At 41.7% G+C, this 18,963-nt stretch overlaps 1 protein-coding gene and 2 long non-coding RNA genes across 14 annotated transcripts in view; 1 reads left to right on the top strand and 2 right to left on the bottom strand.

Annotated features, from left to right (window-relative positions):
* LOC308586948 overlaps positions 1–18,963 on the bottom strand; it is a 562,568-nt gene that overhangs the window by 289,821 nt on the left and 253,784 nt on the right. The gene's annotated exons all lie outside the window — the stretch shown is intronic.
* BRDT (bromodomain testis associated) overlaps positions 1–18,963 on the top strand; it is a 73,272-nt gene that overhangs the window by 16,621 nt on the left and 37,688 nt on the right. For 10 of the 12 annotated variants that reach the window (XM_081193963.1, XM_081193969.1, XM_081193967.1 and 7 more), the window contains one exon: positions 18,468–18,714. In XM_081193963.1, coding sequence (XP_081050089.1) covers positions 18,523–18,714 — 192 coding nt within the window. In that variant the 5' untranslated portion in view covers positions 18,468–18,522. Of the gene's footprint in view, positions 1–10,433; positions 10,543–18,467; positions 18,715–18,963 lie in introns of those variants that run through there. The other 2 variants (XM_081193970.1, XM_081193965.1) reach the window with 2 other exon arrangements.
* On the bottom strand, positions 7,084–10,303 carry LOC308586938. Its single transcript, XR_014008152.1, has 2 exons — positions 7,904–10,303; positions 7,084–7,592 (listed from the first exon to the last, which is right to left on the bottom strand). It is a non-coding gene; the product is annotated as an uncharacterized lncRNA (long non-coding RNA).

The following is an 18,963-nucleotide window of genomic DNA, read 5'->3' on the forward strand; positions in this document are numbered from 1 at the left end:
TCTGGTTTGTGAACATGTTCCACTTCCTGTTGCGTGTGTTCCGTTTGTAAATTGAGTATCCCACTGCTAATCTGAGGCTTGCTGTTGAGTCTGTCGGCTGTTGAGTCCCGAGCACCCATGCAACCCAGAGGTAATATTTGGAGCTTTTGTTTTTGCTAATTTTTTGCGTTCTTGTTTATGTGGCTTATTCGTTTTATGGGACTGACTGTGGCTTGTGACTTCATTTTTGTCATTAGTTTTTGTGACTGTGTGGAACCCAGTTCAGCTACTGATTGATTTTGTGACTGCAGAAATGGATAAAAGCCCCCCATCCAAACAATGACTATCATCAGTGCACAGAAGAAGAAAAATTAATTTTTATTTTTATCATCTACAATACTGTCTTATTTATTTTATAGTACATTGATTATTGCCTTCATTTTATGGATCAATGGTCTCATAAGATAGTAAAATTCATGTTAAATTGCTGTTTAATCCATTTTGCATTACTTTCTATGGGAAAGCGCGCCTTGGTTTTAGAACACTTTGGAACGGATTAAGTTTGGGAACCAAGGTACCACTGTATTTCCCTTCCCTAAAAATGGGTTTCCCGATTCACTTGTTTTAATAGCTTCAAAATAAGTGAAATCCAGTGGTGAGCTGACATCTACTGGCTGAAAGCTGCAAGTTGCATTACAAGCACAAAAAAGCGCATTCATTTCAAGCAAACCTTTGCAAAAGCAGAAATCAGCTGGAGGGATGACAATAACCAGGAAATGCCTAAATAAAACAAATAAATAGCAAATGACAATCAAGAAATGAAGAGTGTTAATAAGCTAAAAAATGAATAATGTTAATGAGAGAAAGGGCAGAGAGGAAAACACAGTTAAGGAACATGTGCTATATTAAATTAGGGTTAATGTCTCTGCTTTAAGTGATCAACAAATAACGCCTTGCAAGGCTTCTACTGTTTCCAGAGAAGCAAAGATTGTGCAGAGACCATTTGCTTTCATTTAACATCTCAGGTTTTGAAATGCTTCAGGTGGTGAATTTTTGCTTGGATCTACCACTCTCAGTTGGGACGCGGGTGGGGCTGGGGGTTAAACCAGAGAGCCTAGGACTTGCCAATCAGAAGGTCAGAGGTTCAAATCCCTGCGACGGGGTGAGCTCCTGTTGCTTGGTCCCTGCTCCTGTCAACCTAGCAGGTCGAAAGCACGTCAAAGTGCAAGTAGATAGGACCCCTGAGCGTTAGGTCCAGTCGTGACCGATTCTGGGGTTGCAGTGCTCATCTTGCTTTACTGGCCGAGGGAGCCGGCGTACAGCTTCCGGGTCAAAGTGCAAATAGATAAATAGGTACCGCTCTGGCGGGAAGGTAAACGGCGTTTCCGTGTGCTGCTCTGGTTCGCCAGAAGCGGCTTAGTCATGCTGGCCACATGACCCGGAAGCTGCACGCCAGCTCCCTCGGCCAGTAAAGCAAGATGAGCACTGCAACCCCAGAATCGGTCACGACTGGACCTAATGGTCAGGGATCCCTTTACCTTTTACCACTCTCAGTTACTAAAAGTTTCATTTTCAGGAAATAATTAAGAAGCAAACAACAATGTACAAACTTGTAAATGTGGCTGATCATCAAATTACAAAGCTATTGTTAACACAAAATTTTTTTGTAAACGGATTGGTATCTTAGCCTCTGATTTTTGGCAATCCTACATAAACATCCTAGCTTAATACGCATGGCACGACACCAAGAATTTTCAGACTTTTCATGGACTATATGCCAATTGATACTACTGTAACTGACTTTCCAGAATGTAAGGATTTACACCAAGCTGGACTGTACAAACATTTTATAAGGCATTACCTTGTAAATCAAATGCACCATAAATCTTTCAAGATAATCCAATAAAAAACAAAAATGTTGTACATTGCAGTTTTTGATGGAAGAACTGTGTTCCTAATAAAAGTTTCCTTTTGAAAAACTCAGGAGTATGTCATAGAACAGAGCTAAGCATTTCACAGCTTTTCAGCTATTAACAGGGCTCCCAGCTAAAAGGTCCCAATAAATAAAGACACATACAGAAGTCGCAGACACATAAAAAAAAAAGATGTCTTATGAATAGTGTACATAGATGTGGAGCTGACACTGAAAGCCTACCCAAGTATGGAATAAGGCAGACACACAGCTGAGCTGAGAATCATTTCTGCAGTTACTGAATGCTCTCTGGAAAACTCAGACTGGAGCCCACGACAGTGATATGGAACTCTAATTCTGAATCTTCTTTCCACATCCCTGCTGTTTTCATCAACAGACCATGGGTGTCTATACAATAGCTGTGCTCATTTGGTCCTGAAATGAGCTATGTGCTGCAATACGATTAGCTGCTTCAGGAAGCTAGAACCAGCCCAATCCTAGGCAGATTCAGGCATCCCAAAGACCATCAAAATCTATGGTATTAGATGTGCCTAACTCTTCATGGGATCGCGTTGCTAGCATAACAAAATTGGAAATTGTGAATAACTTATTCTATCTGAATGCACTGGGAATTCGTAGCTTGCCGTTGCTCATGGCAGGCAAAGCAATTAGATAAATTGACCCCAAACTTACCTTTTAGACCACCAGCAGCAAATCTATGGCTATCCAGATGTTGTTAAGGTACGTTTCCGAGCACAATTCAAACTGTTGGTGCTCACCTTTAAAGCCCTAAACGGCCTCGGTCCAGTATACCTGAAGGAGCATCTCCACCCCCATTGTTCTGCTCTGACACTGAGGTCCAGTACCGAGGGCCTTCTGGTGGTTCCCTCGCTGCGAGAAGCCAAGTTACAGGTAACCAGGCAGAGGGCCTTCTCGGTAGTGGCGCCTGCCCTGTGGAATGCCCTCCCACCAGATGTCAAAGAGAAAAATAACTACCAAACTTTTAGAAGACATCTAAAGGCAGCCCTGTTTAGGGAAGCTTTTAATGTTTAATAGGTTATTGTATTTTAGTGTTTTGTAGGAAGCCGCCCAGAGTGGCTGGGGAAACCCAGCCAGATGGGCAGGGTATAAATAAATTATTTATTATTTTTATTTTTATTTTTATTTTTATTTTTATTTTTATTTTTTATTATTATTATTATTATTATTATTATTATTATTATTATTATTATTATTATTACTGCTCCCATCAACCCTGATGGAGCTGGAGTTCAACAACATCTGGCAGAAGGCCACAAGTTAGTCACCTCTGAGTTAGGCCCACCCATATCAAGTAGGATAATTCAGTTTGGGGCAGCATGTGCAGTCAAGGATGTCCTGGCTTGAAGTCTAGTCTCCTGCCATTGCCCCCAGAACAGAAACATTCCAGATTCAATGGAGCTGACACTGAAATAACAACATGCAGGATTGCAACCTTATGAGAATAGCACAGCTCCAGTTAAGCTTAATGGACATGAAATGAGTCTCAAAAGCCCTACTCGCAGGCCTACTCGCAAATAGTATAATCTTGGTGTCATGTTCCTAGAAGGAAAGGCTATGTTGTGTTAGATCTATGCACCCTTTACTGTATAGTTCAGAGTTTGGGGCTGCAATCCTATAGCAAACATTATGTGAGTGTAGCTGTTTGGGAGATGGGAGGAAAGGGATTGTGTGGTTTGTTACCACGGTTAGCTCAGAGATGGGAGAGAATTGCTGCAGAGGGAGAAGTGTCAGAGTGGACAACTGGGAATGAAAGGGATGAGAGGTTTAGGGAGCCATAAGCTGTCACCCTATGTCCCCTTGCATAGGAGTAAGCCCTCCTGAATGCAACAGGACTAACATTTGAGTAGACATGTATAAAGGTAAAGGGACCCCTGACCGTTAGGTCCAGTCATGGACGACTCTGGGGTTGCGGCGCTCATCTCGCGTTATTGGCCAAGGGAGCCAGCATACAGCTTCCGGGTCATGTGGCCAGCATGACTAAGCCGCTTCTGGCAAAGCAGAGCAGCGCACGGAAACACCATTTACCTTCCTGCCGGAGCGGTACCTATTTATCTACTTGCACTGGTGTGCTTTCGAACTGCTAGGTTGGCAGCAGCGGGACCGAGCAACGTGAGCTCACCCCGTCGCGGGATTCGAACTGCCGACCTTCTGATCGGCAAGTCCTAGGCTCTGTGGTTTAACCACCAGAGTATAGGATTGTGCTAAGAGTGTTCATTCTGCTCTGATTATACAGATTATTGATGCTGAGATAAGGGGAACCTGTGGCCCAATTTAAGGTGTTCACACTAGTTTAAAGCCCTAAACAACTCAGACCCCAAATACCTGATAGGCCTCCTCCTCCTTCCTTACAAATCCTCTCAGAGGTTAAGAATGGCAGAGGGGGCCCTACTGGTTGTTTCCCCCACCTCAGAAGGTCAGAGACGTGGTGGCCCCTAAGTCATAGAACTCCCTCCCCAAGGAGATGTGTCTGGCATCTTCATTATGGCATTGTGTTTTCACGGTTATAATCTACCCTGGGACCTTAGAGGGAAGGGCAAGTTGACAACAATAAGGCTGGACTTCAATGGCCACTATCGCTGACCACTGGGCCATGGTGGCTTGGGGCTGGTGAGAGTTGACTTTCAACAATATCTGGAAGACCACAGGTTCCCCATCTCTGATTTATGGTGTTGTACATTTTGTTCATCCAAAATATTAAAAACCTGTTATCCAAAATAAATCCTGTACCTGTTTGAGCAAAGTGTACAGTGGTACCTCAGGTTACATACGCTTCAGGTTACAGACTCCACTAATCCAGAAATACTGCTTCAGGTTAAGAACTTTGCTTCAGGATGAGAACAGAAATTGTGCTCCGGCGGTGCGGCAGCAGCTGGAGGCCCCATTAGCTAAAGTGGTGCTTCAGGTTAAGAACAGTTTCAGGTTAAGAACACACCTCTGGAACAAATTAAGTACTTAACCCAAGGTACCACTGTATTGCTTTCTAAATGAATCTATGTTGGTAGGAGCAGAACACATATAACTCCAGGATATATATTTTTAGAAGTAACACCACCCTAAAACTTTTGTCCCGCAGCAAACATTTGCAGCGAGGCTCTACTATTTCCACCAAATCTAAACTATCATGGCACGATTGCTATTTGTAACATTCCAGAAAGGTTAAGATGACATTGTAGAACACTTTAACTAATCATTGGGCTATGATCTATTACTGGCTCAGTGAATCTAAACCAACCATCACACTCCTCTGAGTGAAAATGTACCACAGACACAACAAAACAGCAATCTCTTATATTCACATCAACAAGGAATCCATTCATGGAGACAGGCATATCGTTCTGGATCACATGAATCTCTTTTCAAAAGGTTTGCTCTGACAGACCCTGCTTTCCCAACCAGATGGGAAAAATAAGCATTTTTAAAAACCAAATGGGACTGAAATCTCTCCCCACCCTGAAATATAAGTACTTGCCAGCAGAACATGGAAACTGTCCTAACTGCAAAAGACAAATCCCCATCTTGTAATAGGATGCCCTAGAGCAGCAATTTGACTCTCCTTAGATTGCTGAACAAACCTAGACAGCATCTTAAAAAGCAGAGACGTCACCTTGCCAACAAAGGTCCGTATAGTTAAAGCTATGGTTTTCCCAGTAGTGATTTATGGAAGTGAGAGCTGGACCATAAAGAAGGCTGATCGCCAAAGAATTGATGCTTTTGAATTATGGTGCTGGAGGAGACTCTTGAGAGTCCCATGGACTGCAAGAAGATCAAACCTATCCATTCTTAAGGAAATCAGCCCTGAGTGCTCACTGGAAGGACAGATCCTGAAGCTGAGGCTCCAATACTTTGGCCACCTCATGAGAAGAGAAGTCTCCCTGGAAAAGACCGTGATGTTGGGAAAGATGGAGGGCACAAGGAGAAGGGGACGACAGAGGACAAGATGGCTGGATAGTTGTTCTCGAAGCTACCAGCATGAGTTTGACCAAACTGCGGGAGGCAGTGGAACACAGGAGTGCCTGGCGTGCTCTGGTCCATGGGGTCACGAAGAGTCAGACACGACTAAACGACTAAACAACAACAACAAAAAAGATTGCTGAACTACAGTTCCCAACAGCCCTAGCAAGCATGGCCAACGGTGGGCGTGGGATGGGAGTTGTAGTCCAGCAACATCTGGAGGGCCAAAGCATTGCCACACCTGTCCTACAGGAACGATTTAAAACTCCCCAAGTTTAACAGTGCAGTCCTACAGGCATTTACTCAGAAGTCAACCACATTCCCTAGTTAAGTCAGTCAAACCTAGGCTGTGTACCTTTACAGCACATTCAAAGGACATTTTTTTCCTCTCAAAAGAATTCCGGACACTGTAGTTTGTTAAGAATTGCTGGGTGTTGCAACTCTGTGAAGGATCAACTACAGCGCTCAGAGTTCTTTCAGGAAAAGAATACACTTTAAATGTGCTTTAAACGTATAATGTGCATGCAGCCTGCATATCACCTTTATGTAAACATTACAATAAACCTTTAAATGTATATATATATAAACACATCAAACAATAGATTATCCATGACATCTCCCTATTGAAGACAGCTAAAGGAGAAACAGTAAGTGCATTTAGGACTGCAGCCTAAGTCGCCAGCTCTTACGTTTCATGCCTTTGCCCCAAACCGACACTAAAACGGAACTTTTATTTCTGATGCCGTTTCATTAATGCATAAAAACAGCAGAGGGCCCCATAACCATCTAACTGCAATTGCATTGTTAGATCAGTTCTGGGACAGATCATTACAGATTTAGGCAACCTCCTCCCAAAAGAAACCTTACATGCACGACTACAGGGTCTCCAAGCCAATTTGCCCAACCCTTTCTAACAAAGAAGGGGCTTTTAACAAACTCACCAAGCTGAGTAGATGCATGCACATAAGAATGAATTAATGCCATCAGGTGTAGCACCCTTGGCAAATGCTATGACTGTGCTAATTAGAGCCACCTGGACTTTTCTAGGCAGCAAAATAACTGTTTCAAAGGTAAGGTTACAAGTTTTGCTTTATATTTTAAAAAGGACTTTTTAGGGAAGTGCCAGGAGAGAGAACTACCTGTTGCATTAAACCAGTTGTCTTTAACATTGCTGTGGAACACAATGGCATATTCCAATAAAGGGTGGGTGGGTGCTTTTATTGAAAATATAAATAAAAGAGCATTATTTAGCAATTGTTATGGCCGGAGTCCCATCATAGTGCACAAGCATACATCTGTGTGGCCTTTCTTCCTCTCCATGACATTCTAGACATTATTCCATCCTCCATTTTCTTTATTATTATTAAAAAAAATTGGAAATTTTATTTACAACATAACATAAACCCCCACCCCCCAATACAGAAATCCACCCTTATTAAATGTGAACATAACATACAATAAGCATAACATACAACAATACAAACAACCAAATAAAATACATTTTCATATTTAACGCTGGTCAGAGATGCACAGTTCACAGCTTCTCTTCGGCAAAGTCAGTGCAGGATTTGACCCCAAATAGTTGGATCTCATTTGGCTCCCATAACATCCATAGAAACTCTCTGCTGCAGTTCCATGCACAACTTACTTTTTTAAGTAAACCCCATCTAACTCAATGGACGGCTGAATAAACTTGCATCTAAGAAGGCTGCAATAAAAGTTTAGATAATCATCCACACAAGTTTAGATAATCGTTCCTATAACACTATTACAGGAACAGGAATCAATGCTTACGTTGATTTAATGTAAAGCGGGGGAAGGAATGTTTGGACAAGCTAGAATCTTCACATCTCCCTTTATTTCCCATAAGAACTACTCTCTGACTTGCTTGCTTAGCGAAAGAAATTAAGACACACAACCAATCCATATGTCGCTAAGCTGAAATACAACTAACATGCTATTCAATTATTCTGGATGGGTTTTTTTTCTTTTCTAAAACAAACTAATATGGGAAAATACCTGGGCAGGTGTTGCCATTGTGAAATTACAAACTGCAGATGTGGCTGCAGTGAAAAGGCAAAGGGGAAAGTTCTGATTTGCTGTGCTTCAGAGGTCTGCTTCTTCCTTACAGGTAAGATACTGGGCTGGTTCAAGCTATAGCTCTGATTGCCAACTACTTTTATTTTTTACATTTTTCTCTCTTTCTTCCATGCTGGATCAGAAATTGTGCGTGACGACTTGTGGCTTGGCTGCCACTGCTACGAATGACATAATGAAAAGAAAAATATTTCCTAATTATGAGATGGTTCCATAAATAATCAGACCCACAGTTAGTTTTGCTTGCAAAAGACAAAGGGAGGAGCTGACGAAAGTATAGGTCTTTGCCAACAAAAACAAGCTGTATTGAACTTGGTAGGATATACACATTTATAGTTACCATATGTCCTCTTTTTCCAGGACGAGTCCTCTTTGTTATGGGTATGTAAAATGATGGCTACCGGTTCTCCACCCTGATTTAGATGTTCAGCTCTGTGCCTTTGGGCAAAGGGTTGGGTGAAATGCCCTCCCCTCTTCCAGCAGTGCCCCCAAATATTTTGTTCTAATCAAAATATTGTCCCTTTCTGGTTTTGGGTTGCTGATATTTACAAACAGGCCCAGCTGCATGGTCAGTATTTGTTACAGACAAGTGAGAAACCCAGAGTCTAGACTCTGGCTCCTGGAAGCTAATGCCAGATCTTCAATGCACCCTAGAGGCAAAGGGTTTAACTCAATTTACTCACCTTATTGGGGGGGGGGCTGTACATCTTATCAGAACCACAGGCTAGCTCTCACTGTCCCAGAGATGTCTATGACCCTGCTTGTTATGGTGGTTGGTCCCTCTCCGCTTCTGGGTTAGAAGTCACACCCTGTTGGCTCCTCCTGCTTGTGCATAGGAAATATCAGCAGGAATTGTGGGACTTGTAGTTGTTGAGAGACTGTGTTGCATGTTAAGTTCTGGGTGAACATATCAGACGACACAGCGATTCTTCAAACAGCTCTTGTTTATTCACAGGCCAGAACAGAACTGAACTGAAGGGTTCAGCCAGCCTGCTTATATAGAGCTCCACTAGAACGCAACAGTAACCATTTTCTGTAACTATCCAATCACTGAACGTCACTTTCGATCCCTTATTTGCATATGTGGACCTGAGTGAAAACTATCTACAGTATCCCCCTGCTGGCCCAGGGTGAGAACTTCAGTACATAACATTGCATAAAGAGGCACATTTCTCTCGGTTGACTTTTCCTCTACAAGTGCACCCAAGAAAGGGGTACAGCTGGCAGCTTGCTATTGAGAACCTTGGCTTGGTATCCTCTTACTCAGCTTCTGCTCAATGATAGGAAATCTTGAAATCCCTGGCCACATCATATAGATGGAGGGAAAGCATGACCAGATTGCTTGTCTTATAATTTTGTTTTTCCCTTCATCAAAAAGATTCCAGTGCAGTTTAATGCATGAGAGGTTGGGTTTTCTGGGTGAGCAACTTCAAGGTTTGTTGCCCATGTTTTTGCGTGTGATGCATGCAGTGTTCTGACAACTAAGTGTAACAACAACCTCCAAAATCCAGTTAAGTTCTGCTGTTGAATGACACGAAACCTTGAATTTTATTCCGAGGACTGGTGAGACTTCTTAAAAGTCAGGAGCACTGGTTAAGCCAGCTAGGAAATTGGGAGCGTACTGCGCCAAAATACTAAGAGAAAGGAGTAGCAGCTTTGTAGCCAGGAGAAACGTGCAACTGTTTGGTTAAAGCGCAACTGACCCAATCCTCTACATCAGACTGGAAATGATTCACAATATTGTCTCAAAAACACTTTGGGATGTGACAGCAACTGTTTTGAAGGTTGTTGTGGTACAACAAAGACGTTCCCCCCCCCAACCAAATGGTATGCAGGCACCTGCCTATCTATATATGAATTAAGTCTGTTGTATGACTCCTTATTGCAATAGCTGTGTTGAACCTAGATTCCCCTAGTGTGCTAGTACCTTAATTAACAGTTGCTTTGAATAAAATTCTATTACGTTTCTTAGAACCTCTTAATCCTCGCTTAATTACAAGCTCAATTTTTCCTCCCAGTACTTTGTTTCTCTGCTGTACCTCCTGAGTGATTGGCTTATGGCAGGCTCTGAATCCATATCCAGATGGCTTGACAAATTGGCTGACAAAAACTCAGTTGTGTACAGAGTTGAGGTTGCAATTAATTTGGGCTTTCTACAATCCAGAGCTATCTATCTATTTAGAGTATATCAGGAATGGGGCACCCATAGCTGGGGTCGAGAAGAGGCGGAAGTCCAATATCCTCTGCAGAGGCACAGATCCTGATTTGAATATCTATACCCTCTTTTTATGTGACCTCTTTTGCTCATCTTCAAGAAGTGTCTCCAGCTACTTAGTTTCTGTGGCAGGATCTTGCCCTAGCTTCTCGGAAAGACTAGATGCATGGCAGTTCTGAAGCAGACTTGACAAGTTCATCCAGGATTAAAGATTCTATGGCAGTTAGGAAGACAGTTGAGAGTCCTGGACAAATAGCAAGGAATCTGCATGATTCAGGGTGTGGATGTAAGAAATGGCCTCTTCTAAATAACCCCTTTCCTAGAACGACAAGCCAAGGGACACCAGGTATGGCATGAAAACAATAGCTGTCCCCCACAGTTTTGTCATCCATCATCTTGCATTCAAACACATGCTACCTCTGGAAACTGGCTGATGATATCCCTTCGTACGTTTGTGGATCCATGCAGATATTGTTGGTTTATGCTGTGGGGGGTAGGTGGGGGATCACAGCTCCTCACTTTATGCAAGAGTTCCTATTTCCTTGGCATCTTCTGAGTGATGAGCCATAAGTTTATGTGCCCTTACTCCCCCCCCCTCTTAAATTTGGGTGGCATTGTATCTTGAACATGAGAGTGACCTGCCAACGCATCCATGTCTTGAGTTTGGTTGTATCAAATAAAATAATTCTGATTCCGAGTTGTCCTCATTCAGAATGGCTTTTCTGAGATGCAGCTTTGCTAAGCTCTTGAGAAGGATGTAGGCATCAGCAGTCAAACTTGTGGTTGCTGCTAGTGGTTCACTGTCGTAGAGACACTTTTTATATATACCCAAAAAAATTAAAAATGGGGATATGAATGGGATAATCTCATGGATGTGTCTGTCAGAATCCTGGGACGGATAGATACAAATACAGTGGTACCAAGGGTTAAGTACTTAATTCGTTCTGGAGGTCCGTTCTTAACCTGAAGCTAATGGGGCCTCCTGCTGCCGCCACGCCGCCAGAGCACGATTTCTGTTCTCAGCCTGAAGCAAAGTTCTTAACCCAAGGGTTAGCACAGTCTGTAACCTGAAGCGTATGTAACCTGAAGCATCTGTAACCCGAGGTACCACTGTATTACACTTTGGCGAGTCCTACCAGAGAGGCATCCTGACTAGCTGATAATAAGGCTATTTTCCTTCCTAGTGTTTGAATTGCTTTAGATGGGTACCCCAAATCCCCCACCCCTTCCTGCTTCTTGTGCAAGTACCAACGGGCAGTGCACTCTGCCCTCTCCCATTGGCCAGGGGACCAAAGAACTGCTGGAAGGGGGACTTCCAGTCGGCGCCAGCGTTAATGGCGGTCCTCTTTCCGAGCTCCGGAGGAGGACTGCTCTGTGAGTTCGGGTCTGACCCGCTACGGCAAGCGGGGGACCCCTAAAATCACAGGCGCGGAAGCCTGTGAACAAGGAGACCCGGTGGGCACCAGAAGCGCCCCCCCCTTACTGCGAAAGAGCCTTTTTAAAGGCTCCGGAACGGCATCGGGAGAGCGCGGTGCTGAGAGTCGCTACCCAGCCCGCAGAGTGAAGCCGCGTCGCCATTGACGGAGAGCGCCGATTCCTTCCTGTAAATTTGGGACTGAAAAACCTGTGAGTAAGACTGAACGTCAATTTGGAAAATTTTAAATCTTAAATTCGGCTGAAAACGGGGAAGGTGAAAATTAAGGAAGTCTGCCTTCCCCCGACTGCATGACAGCTAAAGCAACGGAACTTTAAAGCTGCATCCGTATGAAGTATTTTTGGATTATTTAAACCTGACATTGGATCTAGATTTCCCCTCTAGCAAGCAGGGCAGAGGGGAGGAAGAAGGGACATTAAGAACCTGCATGATTTATTTAAAAGGAAAAAGCCTTCTGCTGTCTTAATACCCTGAAACGGACTGCCAAATAAGACATTAGGGCACTGAACTGTCTTTAAACTTTTGAGAAAGTTACATGGTTGAAGTTTTGTTTGATACAAAGTTTTAAGACTTTGTTGCTACAGTATATTGGACTGTGTTGAAAGAGTATCTACTGGAAAAAGTGTCGCAGCATATATTTTCAAGCCTCCTGATATACTTGTTTTTAACTTCTTTGTTTCCTTACTTGGACATTTTGGCTTGCTCCCCCTAGAGGGCTGAAAGTAACGGTTGCAACGGTTTAAGACAGTGGGATTTTCCATCAGGGAATTGTTTTTGTGGGAACGTCCTTGGGACATGAGTGGCTCAGCAGAAGAGATAACTACCAGAGCCAAAGCTAAACAGCAACAACAGCAACAACAGCAACAACAGCAACAAAAGAAAAGAGGCTCAATCTCAAGTTTAACTCCTATAGGAACAGCAGGACAAGAAAAAGTGACAGCTGCCTCCATGGAGTCAGTGACACAGGCGTTACTCAAGATAAATCAATCTTTGGAGACTTTGACAAAGCAGAGTACAGAAAATACACAGAAATTAACAGAATTAACAGCGAGATTGGACTTGAATACCAAAAGTGTGACAAGCAATACAGAAACTATAAACAGGTTGATTGAAGAAAATTCTGCAACACGTAAAATCGCAGAGGACGCCAGAAGCATTGCCGGAGAGACACAGGAGAAGCTAGAACCGATTGCTAAAAAGGTTTATGAACATGATGCAACTTTGTCTTTGATGGAATTACAGAGAAAGGAAAGAAACCTGAAATTAAGATTAATTCCCGAGAGCGAAGGGGACAGCCTAGTGGAGTTCCTAATACAAAAGTTCGCTGACTTTTGGGAAGATTTGGAGGAGGAAGAATTTAAGATAACAACAGCATTTAGATTGGGCAGGAGACTGAACAGAAAGACCCCGAGGGATTGCCTGATTATCCTTAGATCCAAGGAAGAAAGAGACAAAATATTAAAACTACATTACCAAAAGGCCTTGGAAATTGAAAATTCACCTATACAAATTTTTAAAGACATCCCTAAATACATCTTGGAGGTGAGAACCTTCTACAAGGATCTGGTCTACCTGCTGAAGAAGAACAACATCCTCTTTAGGTGGGAGTTCCCACAAGGACTGTCCTTTAGCTACAAGGGAAAGAAGGTGAAAATAAAGACAATTCAAGATAAAGAGAAGTTTTTGGAGAGAAACCAAGAGGACCTACAGAAGGGAACGGTGGATCCAATTGCAGAACAAAGGAGAGCACTAGATATTCTGAACCTACCGTTTGGACTCAACCCACCACCATCAGAGGAAGAGCAACAACTTGGAGCGGTTGGAGGAGTAACGGAAAAATAACAAGATGGCCCTGCAATTCCTTAGTTGGAATTGTAATGGGCTGAACATGCCTTTGAAGAGACGCCAAGTGTTTCATATTTTGAAAAGAGAACAATTGGACCTGATTTGCCTACAAGAAACCCATGTAACCAGGGTACACAGGAAACTACTTATAAACAAAAGATTAGGACAAGAATTTATTTCATCGGACAAAGTCAAGAAAAGAGGAGTTGTGATCTATGTAAAAGAGAAATGGGCTCCAAAAATGATCTTTAAAGATGAACAAGGAAGATACCTGGCAGTTGAAATACAAGCACAAGGAGAAAAAATTTTAATAGTTGGAGTTTATGCACCAAATGAAGGCAAGGCGGAATTCTTTAAGAAGCTTCATGAAACTCTGATGGATTATTTGGATTACAATGTAATAATTATGGGAGATATGAATGGTGTGGTTTCTACAAACATGGACAAGGCACAAGGAATGACAATCTCCAAGGAAGGGAGACTTCCGAAGACCTTCTTTGAAATGACTGAAAATATGGACCTAATAGACATATGGAGAACGAGGAACCCTCTTGAGAGAGAGGGAACATTTTTCTCTCAAGCAATGCTGACCTGGACCAGAATTGACCAAATTTGGATTACTAGTGGGATGGCTCCAAAGATTAAGAAAGTAGAAATCTGCCCAAAAACTTGCTCCGACCATAACGCCGTGAAGATGGAAATGAAACTTACAACAACTGGTCAATTTAGATGGAGGATGAATGACACCCTGTTTCGAGATGAGGAGATCCACATGAAGGCCCAAAAAACTTTAAAGGACTATTTTGAAATAAATCTAAAGGCCGATGTGGAAAAAAGAGTTATTTGGGACGCAAGCAAAGCTGTGATGCGAGGATTTCTGATTCAACAAAATTCAATAAAAAAGAGAAAGCAGAATGAGAAGAAGGAAAAGATTTTGGAAAAGATAAAAGAAGGAGAGAAAAAATTAAGATCAAAACCAAAGTCCCAGGAGATTTTGAGAGAGATTAAGTTATATCAAACACAATATATGGAATTGATGAATCAAGAGATTGAGTGGAAGATAAAGCAGATGAAACAAAAGACATTTGAATTGGCAGATAAATGTGGCAAACTTCTGGCTTGGCAATTGAAGAAAAGGCAGAAACTAAATACAGTTACAAGCCTAGAAGTGGATGGAAAGAATATATCTAAACCCAACGAGATTAGAAACTGTTTCCTGAGCTATTTTAAAAAAACTTTACTCTCAAGGGCCACAAAATGAAGAGGACATAGATGAATTCCTTAATAAATATGGATTACAAAAAATCTCTCATCAAAGCAAGGTGGATTTAAACCAGAGAATAACAGAACAAGAGATAGAGGGTGCCATTCAGGACATGCAACTGGGCAAATCTCCAGGACCAGATGGACTGACTTCCAGATACTACAAAGCTTTGAAGGAGTGGTTGGTTCAACCATTAAAGGAAGTCTGCAACGAGATTTTAGAGGGGGGAAAGGCACCAGAGTCGTGGAAAGAAGCTTATATTACACTCATACCAAAGACAGAGACTGAAAAGACTCAACTTAAGAACTACCGCCCAATATCATTACTTAATGTGGATTACAAAATTTTTGCAGACATTTTGGCAAAAAGATTTAAAAGAGTGTTGATGGAGAAGATTCATAAGGACCAAGCAGGCTTTCTCCCAAAAAGGCATTTATCAGACAACGTAAGGAATATAATAGACATCTTGGAACTACTAGAGGTGAACATAAACACCAAAGCAGTGTTGATTTTTGTGGACGCGGAGAAAGCCTTTGACAATATTTCTTGGAGTTTTATGAAAAAGAATCTTCATGGGATGGGGGTAGGTCAAGGATTTGAGAATGGTATGGGTGCGATATACTCTGAACAAAAAGCTAAGCTGATTGTAAATAATGTGATAACTGAGGAACTTAAGATAGAAAAAGGAACACGACAGGGGTGCCCAATTTCCCCATTGCTTTTTATTTCTGTTCTGGAGGTGTTGCTAAATATGATTAGAAATGACCAGCAGGTTAAAGGTGTACAGGTCGGAGCTAAACATTATAAGTTAAGGGCCTTTGCAGATGACTTAGTATTGACCTTACAAGAGCCAGACACTAGTACGAAAAGGGTGTTGGAGATAATTCAACAATTTGGCCAGGTAGCCGGATTCAAACTGAACAAACAAAAGACTAAAGTCTTAGAAAAAAAATTAACAGTCATGGAGAAGGAGAAATTTCAAGAAGAGACAGGTTTGACAGTGGTTAAGAAGGTGAAATACCTAGGGGTTCACTTGACATCTAAAAATTTGAACTTGTATAAAGACAACTATGAAAAATGTTGGTCAGAAATTAAAAAAGATCTAGAAATATGGTCAAATTTGAAATTGTCAATGTTAGGCCGAATTGCAGTTATTAAGATGAATGTATTGCCCAGAATGTTATTTTTGTTTCAAACTTTGCAGATTCTTGACAAGATGGACTGTTTCAAGAAGTGGCAGAAAGACATTGCGAAATTTGTCTGGCAGGGCAAAAAGCCCAGAATAAAATTTAAAGTACTTACAGATGCAAAAGAAAGAGGGGGATTTGCCCTGCTGGACTTAAAACTGTACTATGAAGCAGCAGCGTTTTGCTGGCTGAAAGAGTGGATGCTCCTCGAGAACACAGATATCTTGGATTTAGAAGGTTTCAATAATGCATTTGGTTGGCATGCATATTTATGGTATGATAAAATCAAAGTGCATAGGGCTTTTAAAAATCACATTGTCAGAAAAGCGTTATTTAATGTTTGGATAAGATATAAAGATTTGTTGGAAAACAAAACCCCTAGATGGTTGTCACCCTTGGAGGCTAAGGCATTGAAGAAACGCAATATGGAGGCTGAATGGCCAAAGTATTGGGAAATCTTGGAACAAGATGGAGATAAATTGAAATTACAAAGTCATGAGAAATTGAAACCTAAAGTACGAGATTGGCTCCATTATTATCAAATAATGGAGGTCTACAAACAAGATAGGAAAATTGGCTTCCAGTTGGAGAAATCAAAATTAGAAACTGAATTGTTAGAACCCAATACCAAGAATTTGTCAAGAATGTATAATTTGCTGCTGAAATGGAATACACAAGATGAAACAGTTAAATCGGCTATGATTAAGTGGGCACAGGACATTGGTCACAACATTATGTTTGCTGACTGGGAATGGTTGTGGAACACCGGTATAAAATTTACGGCATGTAATGCCTTAAAGGAAAATATTATGAAAATGATCTATAGGTGGTACATGACCCCAGTCAAGCTAGCAAAAATTTATCATTTGCCTGATAATAAGTGTTGGAAGTGTAAAGAAACTGAAGGTACTTTCTATCACCTTTGGTGGACGTGCCCGAAGATTAAGGCTTTCTGGGAAATGATATATAATGAAATGAAAAAGGTACTTAAATGCACTTTCTCTAAGAAACCAGAGGCCTTTCTCTTGGGCATTGTCGGTCAATTGGTGTCAAAGAAAGATAGAATCTTTTTTATGTATGCTACGACAGCAGCAAGAATACTTATCGCAAAGTATTGGAAGACACAAGATCTACCCACTCTGGAAGAATGGCAGATGAAAGTGATGGACTATATGACACTGGCCGAGATGACTGGCAGAATCCGCGACCAGGGGAAGGAGACGGCGGAAGAAGAATGGAAGAAATTTAAAATCTATCTTAAGGACTATTATAAACTTGATGAATGTTAGAATGTCGAGGTTTTGAGAAAGAAAGGGTTACAGTGATACAAGATTAGACTGAAGGAAAGATTAAGAAGACATATGTTTGACAGAACTAACTTAGAAGTTGCTGGAAAATTTTGGACATTGGGATGCAGAAAGGGGAGGTATGGGGGAGTCCGAGAAACAAGGTTTATGAAAAAAAAAGGTCATGAAATTATACGTGTTTGTATGTCTTTTTATATGTTTGTATTGTTTTAAAAATTTTGTAAAAATAATAAAAATTTATATATATAAAAAAAGAACTGCTGGAAGGTGCTCTCTGCTCCACAAGCATCATGGCAATGGGTAGATCAACCTGGTCCCATCCATCAGTGAAGAAGAAGCTGCAAATATCTTGTTTGTGTCCCCGCTGGTAGAAAACATGCTTGTAAGAAACTTGCAACTAAGAACTAGTGCTTGACTATACTTTTTTCCTCCCCCCACCATCCCCTCCTTTTCCTCCTCTTTTTGTATCGTGTATTTTAGACGGTAAGCCTGAGGGCATCTTATTATTGATCATTGTAAACTGCTCTGTGAGCCTTTTGGCTGAAAAGTGAGGTTTTTAAAAATGCAGTACAAAGAGCTACACATGCAGTAGGTTTCTTTCTCCTCCCCCAACATCCCCCCAAGTTGACCGTAAGAGGGATTGCTGTTCCAGGTATCTCTCACCCTAGTTTTGCCATCCGTAAATGGGATTTGCTATTGATTCACGCACAAAACGTGTGCGTTTTGTATCGCAGCTAACAATGCCTTTTTGAGGCTTTCCACCTTCTTGAAAACATTGTTTATCAATAATAATAATAATAATAATTTTTTATTTATACCCCGCCCTTCCCGGTTCAGAAAACTGGGCTCAGGGCGGCTAACAACAAATTTAAAACACTTATTGATGCAACTAAAAACAGCATAAAATACAGTATAAAATGTGAATAACCATAAATTCAGAATTCAAAAATCAACTTAGGGGGGAAATCCATCCAATAAACATTAGATGATCACCAGGGCTAGCTGGCTAAATTAGTCCTATTTGGGCCAGCGAGGAGACCAGGGGAGAATTAGCTGTGGGATTCCAGAGTGGGTAATCTTCATAAAAGGGGAAGGGAAGGGGAATAAAAGATCAGGCTAAATTCAAATTGAAAGCCAGGCAGAATAGCTCTGTCTTACAGGTCCTGCGAAAGGAAGTAAAGTAAAGACAAAACAATGAATCAATTCACATGCCGTGGATCACTTTTCTTGCAGATTCTCTGACAGAGAGGTTGACCTACAAGGCAACAGATACGCCCTAGAGATCAACATGACTGCCCCAGTTCAGCAGCATACGACAATTGTCAACCCTCCCCCTCCAGAATACATCAATGTCCAAGGAACTGGACGTTTGACAAATCAGCTTCAGTATTTGCAGAGGGTGCTCATGAGAGCAATGTGGAAACATAACTTCTCCTGGCCGTTTCACCAGCCGGTAGACGCTGCAGGCCTAAACCTCCCGGTAAGAGTTTACTGTACTTTATCTTTAACAGAAATATGAATAGTTAAGGAAGACGCAGGGGTACACATGTCTGAACTTGCAGCTCATCTTTCAGTGAGAAACTGTGGTGATGCAAGCACATTAGCCTTGAAGGTAAAGGGACCCCTGACCATTAGGTCCAGTCATGGACGACTCTGGGGTTGTGGTGCTCATCTTGCTTTATTGGCCGAGGGAGCCAGCGTTTGTCTGCAAACAGCTTCTGGGTCATGT

The sequence above is a fragment of the Podarcis bocagei genome (assembly GCF_964188305.1).
Source record: "Podarcis bocagei genome assembly, chromosome: 5".
NCBI classification, from domain to species: domain Eukaryota; kingdom Metazoa; phylum Chordata; class Lepidosauria; order Squamata; family Lacertidae; genus Podarcis; species Podarcis bocagei.